This window comes from Vitis riparia, chromosome 2 (genome assembly GCF_004353265.1).
Source record: "Vitis riparia cultivar Riparia Gloire de Montpellier isolate 1030 chromosome 2, EGFV_Vit.rip_1.0, whole genome shotgun sequence".
NCBI classification, from domain to species: domain Eukaryota; kingdom Viridiplantae; phylum Streptophyta; class Magnoliopsida; order Vitales; family Vitaceae; genus Vitis; species Vitis riparia.
Window position 1 is genome coordinate 13,645,149 of NC_048432.1, and position 12,298 is coordinate 13,657,446.

The 12,298-nt window shown below is 34.9% G+C and overlaps 2 protein-coding genes across 2 annotated transcripts; both read right to left on the bottom strand.

Annotated features, from left to right (window-relative positions):
* Window positions 1-322: 322 nt before the first annotated feature.
* On the bottom strand, window positions 323-1,711 carry LOC117928925 (ankyrin repeat-containing protein BDA1-like). The gene has a single exon (XM_034849046.1). It carries the CDS (start codon window positions 1,705-1,707, stop codon window positions 352-354), a length of 1,356 nt encoding a protein of 451 aa, XP_034704937.1. The 5' UTR covers window positions 1,708-1,711; the 3' UTR covers window positions 323-351.
* A 4,431-nt stretch (window positions 1,712-6,142) lies between these two features.
* Window positions 6,143-7,525, bottom strand: LOC117930527 (ankyrin repeat-containing protein BDA1-like). The gene has a single exon (XM_034851173.1). It carries the CDS (start codon window positions 7,523-7,525, stop codon window positions 6,143-6,145), a length of 1,383 nt encoding a protein of 460 aa, XP_034707064.1.
* Between the last annotated feature and the right edge of the window lie 4,773 nt (window positions 7,526-12,298).

Sequence of the window (12,298 nt, forward strand, 5' to 3'; positions counted from 1 at the left end):
AAAGGCGATGGATTGACCAAATCAGGCGTATCCATATCCTCAACACGCCCTGCAAGAAATATGTTCCGTCCTGAACGTTATCTTGGATTTGAATAAGTGAAACCATTCCCAAGAAGTCATTTTAGGAGTATCAGCACGTTGATGAACAGAAGTAGCATAGCGGACACTGAGTAATATGTAAACAAGCCTGTCATGTTTTATTCAAGAATAAAAAAAGGGGGGGATCAGCTGCCATACGCATGGCATCAACAGTGGCAAAGACCAAGTGACAGTAGGCAAATGCGAGCTATAACTATTAGAGACTCAAACTATCAGTCTTCCGCATTTGTACATGCCAGTCTCCGCGGATGATCAATGTATCCTCCGCCTAGACCGTGTTCTTATGCATCTGGATGTCAATCTTATTGCCGATAGAATCGTGATGCAGAGCACAGCAGAGGCAATCCTCGGCCCTCCTGGGGGGGCACTTCCAACAACTGAGATGATGTAGTTGATAGCCATTGCATGTACAGCCACAACCACCCCCCAACACATTGGGAACTCGCTGGTGAGTAGCAAAATCATATCTAAGGATACAAAGAACCCTACGGTGTTAGAAAGACCGTAGAAGCAGACCAAGATCCGATTGAGGGATGCCCAAATCATTTCAAATTTATCAGAAGCCTCGTGCTGACCCCAAGTAGGAATGCTTTGCCCTGCCTGATATGTTACAGCTACTATTAGCACAGTCACTACTAGGAATGCCTCCCGCACGTTGCTTGGTGTGTCCCTGTCAAACTGAAACTTGAAGTAGTTCCTCCAGGTGACCCAATATTCATCCCCAAGCATGGTATCTTGTCCAGAGGAGATTGAGGGAGCTACAATGTTAGTGTGACCTGCTAGAGGGTTTTTCTGATTGGAAACCTGATTATGGTCGCGGTGTAGGCGAGGGCTAACACCATCCCATACTCCATCTCTTGCTGCTCCAACGCCCCTGAAAAGCTTTTCAGCTTCTGCCTGGACTATTCCTGATTCACATGGACAAAGCATCAAAAGATCCAGCGCAGTCAGTCCTTTCTTGTTTATGGCGTTAACTTCCAGAACTTCAGGAACTCCATCATTGCAGCTCAGCAACAATTCAATAGCCTGATGATTTTTCCTGGCTGCAGCCAGGTGGAGAACAGTGTTCCCATCACCATCCTTGGAGTTGATGACCACCAAAGTTTTGCTCCTCCAGAGCCATTCCACCAGTACTCTAAGAGCGTCAAGCTGGTTGTTCTTGGCAGCAATGTGCAAGGCAGTTTCACCCCTCTCTGTCACCTCTAGAACACAGAGTGGGGCAGCGGAGAGAAGCAGATTCATCGTTTCAGCCCTTCCTTTTACAGAAGCACAGTGAAGAGGAGTCATTCCATCTCTCCCCTTGAGACAACAAAGCTCAGAGCTAATTTCTATCAACCTCCTCACTACATCAACATGCCCATGTGCAGCAGCCAAGTGCATGGGACTATATCCCTGTTGATTCAGTTCCTTCACGTATTCCACCACATTGGACTTGTGCTTGATGACTTCCTTTACAAAATCCAGGTGTCCCAGCATGGCAGCTACGTGGAGAGGAGTATCTGCAGATGCAGTCACAAGGCGTTCCAAGATAAGAGGATCAGCTTCCAGGAGATTGAACAAATCTGCAACATTTCCATCTCTTGCAGCCTTGAACATCATTGGATCCATACTGCCAAATAACATATGGTCGTCTGCCTTTTGGTCTTTCCTTATGTAGTAGGTTTTCCTGCTTTACAGTCGTTCTACGCATTTGGAAGTGACCTTGGAGTCTATTGTGAGACCGTGTTCTTGAAGAAAGCCGTTCTACGCATATAGACACGAAATTGGAAGTTCCAAGGAATTTCATGCCTAGATTAAAAATAAAAATAAAAAATAAAAAATAAAAAGATCATGAAAAATTAAATATAATAAAATTTATTTAATTATTTATGCAGTTTAAAATTCTTCACTTTTTATATATAAATGAAATAAAAAATAAAAATAAAAAATAAAAAGTTTAAAATAGCCTATGAAATTTTTTTATTAAGTTTTAAATTTATTTTTGTATTTCTTTATATAGTTATGGAGTTTCAGTGTTTTCAAAGTCAAAAACTCTTTTTTTTTTCAATAAGAAATTGTCTTCTAAGGCTAAGAACGAGAAATCTTGTGTTGAAATTAAGCATTTGGCAGTTTCATTGAAATGAGAAATTTCTTAACACAAAGACTATGTTTGGTTGATAAAAATTCGAAGGAAAATGTGAAAGAAAGAAAACAAAGAGAAAAAATGAAACGAAATAAAAATAAATTTAAAATTAATAAATCATTTTTATATTTTTCTTCAAATTTGTTTAACTTATTTTTCTCTAGTTTATAAAGATAAATAATTTAAAATATATAAATTTTTAACTATTTATATTTATTTTAAAAAAAAAAATAATGAAACCAAACATGGTAAAATCATTTTTTTTAACAATTTTTTTTTTCTTAATACTTTGCAAAACCAAATATAGTCAAGGAAATTGAAATTTCCCTACGGAAGTAACTTCTCTAACTTCTCTATGTATATTCCCATTTCCTTTGTTGACCACATGAAAATTTTTCTAAAGTTAAATTCTCTAAGTGAGTGCAGAAAAATGACACTCAATTTTGCTCTTTTTTTCCTTCTTAGGATTTCTTAAGTTTTTTTCATAATAATTTATTTGTCAATGAGATATCTGTAATAGAACAAATAGGGCTATTTGTGAGAATCGTGCATAAGTGATCATTTTAACTTTCATTGTGTGACAAATGAAATTGTTTAGGGATATATAATTACAAAATAAGGTACTCATTTAATAATATTAATGAAATATTTTTTAAAAATATATATTTCTTCGGTCATATATATTATATTTTCATCAAACAACAATTTTTTATTGTCAAATTTAATTTTATTAAAGCTGGTCAACCGTCCAAGTCAAGAGGACAGCTGTATTTCATGGAAAACAGAAAAAGTCTATGAATTCCATTCTTTCTACGATTCCCAAATGCCCATGCCCAATTCCTTTTGAACAGTCCTCCCAAAAATGTTTAAAAAAAAAAATGTAATAAATAAATGAGTAGTGTTGAATTCAGCCTAAGGCCAAGCCGCCCATGTGGTGTGTTCGGATTCTTACGAGCAATGATTAAAATATCGCGATATTTCGGTGATATATCATGTATCGACGGACCTTAAAACGATATATCTTATAGATATATCGGTGGTCAATGACTGGTCAACACGGTCAAAGCTCAAAATTGAGCTATTCTCCAAGGTTTAGCATGCATTACACGGCACCCCTGGGACAAGTTTGCCCTTTGTTAAGTAATATGCACCAAACAAATATATATCAAAAGTTAGGATATAAACAAAATATTAAAAAAATACTTTAAAAAATAAATTAATTATAACTATTTTATAATTACATGAAAAATTTTCATTTAATTATTAACAAAAATATATCATAATTTTCTTCATAGTGTTTTTAATATTATTAATATATTAATTAACCATTAAAAAAATTATATATTTATCATCATTTATTTTATAATATATCATAATTTTAATATTAAATATATTTTAAAATTAAACATATTATAATCAAATATTACAATATTATCATCAAATAATATTTGATATAATTAAATAATCAATGTACACTTATCAAATTTATATTTTTTATTGACATGTACAATATTATATATATATATATATATATCAATTTATTAAATATATCAATCTATTCAATAAAACAATTTTAAAATATCTATTATACTTTTAATTTCATTTCTAAGAGTTTTATTTTATATTTTTATAAGTTTTGATCAATTTTAAGTCTATCGATATTTTGTGTCAAAATATCTACTGATATATCCGTAAAATTGAAATAACAATATATCTATAATTACCGATATTTTCATCTTTACTTATGTGTATGTCAAGCTAAGCACGTTTATGAACAAAAGACCTATTGCAAACATTTATGAACAGAAGACCCATTACAAATGTTTATATTATTGTAAACATGATTGTCAGGTTTTATTCAAGAATTAGAAAAATGGGATTAGCTCCCATACACATGGCAAAGACCCAGTTACCATAGGAAAGACTGAATCCAAATTATATTTAGTTGCAATAATACTAGAATCTTATGGTATTGTATATAGGAATTCCAGTTTGCATACACATGGAGTTCTAGCACAACCATTGTCAGTCACACCCTCTTGAAGTTCTGGTAGATAAATTTTTAGCTCTTTTACAAAATCAAACTTGGTCTTTAGTTACTGTTCCACTCGGTAGAAGAGCAATAAGTTGTAAATGGGTGCTTAAAGTGAAAGAGCATTGTGATAGATCAATCCAAAAGTATAAAGCAAGGTTGGTTGCAAAGGGTTTCCATCAATAAGTTAGATTTAACTTTCATGAGATGTTTAGCCCATTGGCTAAACCTACTATAATCAAAATTGTGTCAACTTTAGCATTATCACACAAATAGCTTCTATATCAACTTGATGTAAATAATATATTCTTGAATGGGGTCTTACAAGAAGAGACCTTCATGGAGCAACTAGAGGGATTTGTTGATCTTTCTTCACCTGATTTAGTTTGTAGATTACACAAAGTGCCATACGTTTTGAAATGGGCTCCTTGCGCTTGGTTTGACAAGTTAAGGTAGCTTTGGTTTTGTTTGGCTTTTGCTTAGCAAAGTTCAACTAGTCATTATTCATTCAGTTATGCCTAGTCATTCCACTTTTATTCTTCTAGATGACATTTTAGTAATTGGAAATAGCCAAAGTGAAGTTGTTGTTCTTATTGCAAACCTAAATACAACTTTTGCTTTGAAGGATTTAGGGGAGATTAACTACTTCTTTGGTATACAGGTTAAGAATATGGTAGAAGAATTTCACTCAACAAATCAAGTATATCTTAGATTTGTTGAATAAGGCTAAGGTACTTAATGCCAAAGGTCTTAACACTCCCATGACAAGTGTGTTAAAATTTTCTACTATTAAAGGTCATCCATTCCAAGATGTGAAACTACATAGGTTATTGTTGGTGTATTTCAATATGTAACAATCACTCGACTCGAAATTGCATATAATGTGAACAAGGTGTGTCAATGTATGCAAAATCCATTAGAGTCCCATTGGAAGTTTGTAAAGCGGATTCTTATATACTTGGAAGGGACTCTAGAATATGGATTGTATATGAGGAAATCGCATATTTTTAATTTGATGGGGTTTTGTGATGTTGATTGGGCACTAGACCCAAATGAAAGGTGATGTACATCAGGAGATTTGTCTATTTTGGTTCAAATCTAATCTCTTGGCACTCTAAGAAGAACACATAGTCTCTAGATCAAGCACTGAGGCTAAATACCAAAATCTTGCTAATGTTGTAGCTGAAATGACATGGTTACAGTCCTTGTGATAATCTAAGTAGGGTTCAGTTTGCTGTTCGGTGTTGCATGCAAGAACAAAACAAAACATATAAGACTAGACTTATACTTTGTGGGAGAAAAGGCTATACAGAAGAAACATTGATATTTGACATGTTCCATCCTTTGATCAGAGTGTAGATGTGTTTACAAAAGTTGTGTCTAGTTTAAGATTTTTACAACTACGTGACAAACTCAAAGTAGAGAACTTAACTACCCTAAGTTTGAGGCCAAATGTTAAGGCAGCTTAGTTAGATTTAATTCACCAAGCTGTACGTTAAGATTAGTTAGCTTTGGAATTAGTCAAAGGTTGTTACATGTGAAAGAACTATTTAAGATTAGTATAATCTCTATCTTTTTTTCAAGTTGTTCTTTTGTGCATCTGCTTTCCCTTTCTAGTAGGCAGATATAAAAACAGTTTACTTTTTTCCTGTGAGGTATGAATTGATAGCGATCCAATTTAAAAAGCTGTTTATCATTTGTTTAACCATGCAATATTGAACAGTCTAACAACTAGTAATTTTATGTGATTAATCAGAAAAGCTTCAACAGTAAAACAATAATTTAATGCAATTTCATAATACCAATATCTCATGGTCACAGTAGGTATCTAAGGTGCTAAATGCAAGTTAAGTCCTACGGACTTGAGCTATCAGTTTTCCGCACTCATATCATACCAGTCTCTCAGCAGATCTATGTATCCGCCGCCTAGACCGTGTTCTTATGCATCTGGATGTCAATCTTATTGCCAATAGCAATGTGATACACAGCACAGCAGAGGCAATCTTCATGCCTCCTGAGGGGGCAAATCCAACAATTGAGATGCTGTAGTTGATAGCCATTGCATGTACAGCCACAACCAGCTCCCAACACATTGGGAACTTGCTGGTGAGTACCAAAATCATATCCAAGGATACCAAGAACCCTACGGTGTTGGAAAGAGAGTAGAATAAGAACAAGACTAGATTGTGGGATGCCCGAATCATTTCAAATTTATCAGAACCCTCTTGTTGGACCCAAGTAGGAAAGCTTTGCCCTGTCTGATAGGTTGCTGATGCTATTAGCACAGCCACTACTAGTAATGCCTCCCGCACGTTGCTTGGGGTGTCCCGGTCAAACTGAAACTTGAAGTAGTTCCTCCAGGTGACCCAATCATCCCCGAGCATGGTAGCTTGTCTAGAGGAGGTTGAGGGAGCTGCCACAATGTTAGTGTGCCCTGCTAGGGTGTTTTGTTGATAGGAAACCGGATTATGGTTGTGGTATGGGCGAGGAGTACTATTAATGTCATCCAACACTCCATCTCTTGCTGTTCCAATGCCCCTGAAAAGCCTTTCAGCTTCTGCATGAACTATACCTGATTCACACGGACAAAGCATCAAAAGATCGAATGCAGTCAGGCCTCTTTTATTTATGGCGTTAACTTCCAGAACCTCAGGAGCACCATCACTGCAGCTCAGCAACAATTCAATAGCCTGATGATTTTTTCTGGCTGCAGCCAGATGGAGAACAGTGTTCCCATCACCATCCTTAGAGTTTATGACCACCAAAGCTTTGGTCCTCCGGAGCCATTCCACCAGTACTCTAAGAGCGTCAAGCTGGTTGTTCCTGGCAGCAACGTGCAAGGCAGTTTCACCCCTCTCCGTCACCTCTATAACACAGAGTGGGGAAGCGGAGATAAGCAGGCTCATAGTTTCAGCCCTTCCTTTTACAGAAGCACAGTGGAGAGGAGTCATTCCATCTCTCCCCTTGAGACAACAAAGCTCAGAGCTAATTTCTATCAACATCCTCACCACATCAACATGCCCATGCGCAGCAGCCAAGTGAATAGGACTATATCCCTGTTGGTTCAGTTCGTTCACGTATTCCACCACATTGGACTTGTGTTTGATGACTTCCTTCACAAAATCCAGGTGTCCGAACATGGCAGCTACATGGAGAGGAGTATCTGCAGATGCAGTCACGAGGCGTTCCAAGATAAGAGGATCGCCTTCCAGGAGATTGAGCAAATCTGCAACATTTCCATCTCTTGCAGCCTTGAACATTATTGGATCCATACTGCTACCCTAGCTCCGAATTGCTTTGCATTTGAATGATATATAGTCGGCCTTTGGGGTCTTTTTTACGTATTTTTTGTCCAGATTGTCGGCTTTACAGTTGTTGGGAGCCCAATAGACGACGTGTTCTTGAAGAAAGCCTTTAGTTTCCACCTAGATTTCTCTTCATCAACCCCACACGGTTACTTTCATATCCACGCCAAATTGGAAGTTCCATGGAATTTCATGCCTAGTTATTTCCCACTTGCTTTTGTCGATTTGGGACTTTCAAAAAAAAAAAAAAAAACCAAAACAAAAGATTAGAAGTAAATTAGAAAGAACATGTGAGAAAATTTTATTTTCAAGAAAAAGGAAATTGCCTTTCAGTTCCGAAAAGGATGACTTGTGTTCCGAAAAGGATGACTTCTGTTCTTGAAATCAAACTTTGACAGTTTCTTTCAAAGAAAGATCTTGGGGAAGGCGTTAAGATGGTTGAAAATATCTAGAAGCACCAAGGTAATTCATGAAACCATAAGGGGCGGAATAGGAAATGAAAATGAATATTTTGTTTTCATTTTTATTTCTTAGTAGATAGAAAGAAATTTAATAATTTAATTTCTAACATTTTGATGAATTTAGGAATGTAAGATTGGAATGATTATTTGTTTCCATTTCAATATTTAATAATAATAGGAATGGAAATGAAAAAAAAATAAATTTACAATAATATCTTTATATATAATTTAAAATAATTTTTTTAATAAAATATTTTTTTATTTTAAAAAAATAAATTTTGAGAGTTTTTTGTTATTAAATAATAAGACTAAAAAAATATATATACTTAATAAATAAAAAATTAACCATAAAAATCATATAACCCTAATGTACAAATATTCAATTATTATTTTTATTAAAATTTTGAATAATTTGTCTTGCTTAAGTAGTTATAAAATTATATTTTATAAAAAAAAAGGAAAAAAATATATTTATTATAATATTTAAATTCTTAAAGCTAGCAAATGTTTTTCCTATTTCCAAAAAAGGAAATAAAAGAATTCAAATTTCATTATACTTTTCAACAAGTATCATATCCTATAAAATCCATAACCTTAAAAATTTTAAATATTCATTTTTTCTTTTATCAAAATTTTAAATAATAGGTCTCTAGCTTTGCAAAGAATATAAGCATTGGGCTTGTGGATGATGAATGAGTCTCCACCTTTGCAAATAAGATAAGTATCAAGCTTGAAGAATGAGATAAAAGGGTAAAATAGTAAATTTAGGTTATTTTATATTATCAAATGGGTTTAATGAATTAGAATATTACCTACTTTTGAAGAATTCAAATCCAACTTATAAGTTGGATTTGGTTTATGCTTGAATAATTTTTTATTCTATTTTCGTCTTCTTAAAATTTATCCAAACATAGAAATAAGGAAGAAAAAGAATAAGATGTCTATTCCCACTCTCTAGTCCGTGTACCAAACACCCCCTTATTGGTTCCATTTCCTTTTCATGGCACATGAATTCTTTTCTAAAGCCAGTCAATTTCTTCTATTGAGTGTAGAAAAAGTTATAAAAAAAAAAAAAGAATCTTTGGAAAATTTTCTCATAATAATTTATTTGAGTACACAGTAGTAAAATTACTTGTGAGAATAACGTGTAAATGATTATTTTACTTTTCTTAATGTTAATATTTAGATAGAATTACCTTTATAAGATTGAGTCTTTTTACTTGATAATTATATTAATGAAATATTTAAAAGTTTTGAGTTTTCCTCCACATATTTTTATAAAAAAATAATAATAATTTTTAGAGTATTGATATTAATTTTATCAAAGATTGTCAATAGGTTTTAAATAAAAAAAAAATAAGGTTTGCCAACTTCAAATTTGAACCGTTGAAAGCATATTATAAATTTTGGATAATTGATTGGAGTACAAATATATAAACTCAAAATATCATTTTATTTATTTATTTTTTTTAACTTCTTTTTACAAGTTTCATTGTTCAAGTGTATACAAAACATAGGTTTTATGTTTTTATTTTTGGGTGGATAAGTGAGGTTGATAACTAAGGTATTCGACCCAACTTTAATACAAACCTTAATTATGCAACAATCAATTCAAATCTAAATCTAATATTTAACCTAAGATACTTAATCCAATCTCATTTCTCTAAACTTGATCGAGTTCGAGTTAGTCGAGTTAGACTCAAGTTGATTGGATTGATCAATTTGAATAATTCAAAATCAATTCAAAACGTGTATGTATATATATATATATATATATATATATATATATATATTTAAATAATAAATAGTATAAGATCTCAATAAAATAACAAAAAATGTAAAAATAAATCTATATATCAATTTTTTTAAAAATGGAAACCATACATGTAAAAATGTAAAAATATCATATAATTTGATATTTTTTTGGATTAATATACCTCATAGATTAATATTTTAAAAATATTAAATTGTGTTCAAATTAAACTAAGTTGTTTCGACACAAACCCAATTCAAATTTAGATGAGGTTGAAAAGCTCAACTAAAGTTCTATTGAAAATGATTAGGTGAGTCCACCCAAATGTTAGGTTGGATTTACATTTGGTTAGATTCGGGTTAGAGCAAGACTTTTTAAGATGTCTGGCCCAACTAACACACACTTTGACTAATCCCACAAGGCCCAAAAGTTAACGACTGGGTAATCTTTCAGTAGTCTTGAGGGGACTCGAACCGATGACCATTAAGAAACAAACCCAAGGCCAAATCAACTTAGCTACCCTTCAAGTATTTGTGTTTGATTAGCTTATTGTGGAGCTTTTCAAATGTAATCCATCTTTCATGGACAGGAACTTCTACGGCTATATCTCTGAATGCAAATCCAAGACCATTGAGAGCATAAATAATAAGATCATCATCCCTCAAAGACATATTAGCAAGTGCCGATCGATCAGCCAAACCTTTGATAGTCGTGAAGGTAATTAGTAAGGGATTTTTTTCCACGAGAGATCAAAGTGAGTCAGATGCATTACCCGATACCGCTAACACTAGCCTAGAGTTTCTGCAATTTACCCCATACTTCCGGAGATGTTTTTTATTAGGTCAACAGGGGATCACTTGTTCAGAAAGACTCAGATGGAAAGGATATGGTTCCATCAAGAAAACCCACCTAGTCATACCTAAAATAACAAATTTCAAGTTGAGTATTTATCTAATTTAAATTTTTTTGAATTCATCAAATCTAACTATTTCAAGTAATGATGGAACAAATTCGGTGAGTTCATACTATCAGAGAGTGGACGGGATCATACAGAATCAGAGAAAACATTAATATGAGATGATGAGGCACCATACAAAGAGCCAAACCCCAAAAATATACTAAGAATTACAGCAGTAGCGCACACTAAATAGTAGCCCTCGTCAGTCTGGGGGCATGGATCACACCATGTTTGTGGGTTGTGAGCCGCGCATGAGCTCTTTCCAAACCACCCTGGTCATTTTTATAATTGTGGACAGACCTTGTAGAAGAGAAGGCATACATATAGTGGGGATGACGAATTGTATCCCTATACCACTTCGATCTGAGTGCAATTATAAACAACCCAGTTTCGTAGTTGAAGAACATGACTACTATGGCTGCAAAAAGCTCCAGTTGCATATGGGACTTTCCGATGAGTTTCACAATCATATACAAGGATATGTGGAACATCGTACTGTTCAAAAACACGAAAAATAGCCACAAGAATCTGTCTTCTGCTACTACACCATGACCAGAGTTAGGATCCAGCGGCTGAAGCCCACCGGGGGGACTTAGCACTGCCTAGTAAGTGGCTGTTGCTATCAATATAGCCACCACTAGCATTGGATTCCGAACTTCACTTGGTGTACCATGATATGAGAGAAACACAATGTAAGGCACAGATGTAGCTGGCGGTGTTGAGGAGTTTGAGGTCACCCCATTGTTTGTGGGAGTTAGGGATTTGGCTGAGTGGAAATACTGTTACGAGAGTGGCTTCCCAAGTTGGAGAGCCACATTATTATCAATGCGAATTGGGAAGTCTGAATGTTTGGGAACTTGATTATGAGTAGTTTGGACAGGAGTACTCATAGGGTTTGAGGTCCACTCTCTTGCTGCTCCAGCAGTTCTCCTTAGTAGCCTTTCAGTCTCTGAACAGCCACCTGATTCACATGGGCAAAGTGGGAAAATATCCAACGCTGTTAGGCCAATTTTGTTTGTGGCGTTCACTTCCAGCACTCCTGCACTTCCATCATTGCAGTTCAGCAACAATTCAATAACCTGTTTATTTCACGAATCCATAAAACGGATCTGGAATATGACAAGTTGCAACTAGTAGTTTTACAAGAGTTTGCAGGGGAGATAAGTTAGGTACAACATGAACAGTAGCATCTATGAGACTTACCTGATAATTTCTTCTGGCTGCAGCCAAGTGGAGAATGGTGTTCCCTTCCCAGTCCTTCCAGTTTACAATCACCAAATTGTTGCTCCTCTTGAGCCCTTCCACCAGTACTCTAAGAGCTTCAAGCTGGTTGTTTCTCACCGCAATATGCAGGGCAGTTTCTCCCCTCTCTGTCTCCTCCACAACACAAAGTGGAGAACCGGAGGGAAGCAGACTAATAGTGTCAGCTCTTCCTTTAATGGAAGCGTAGTGGAGTTAAACCTCCTCTGTCCCTGAGATAGCAAAGCTCACGGCTAATTCCTAGGAGCATCTCCACAACATTGACGTGCCCACTTGCAGCAGCTAAGTGAATGGGGCTATATCCACGC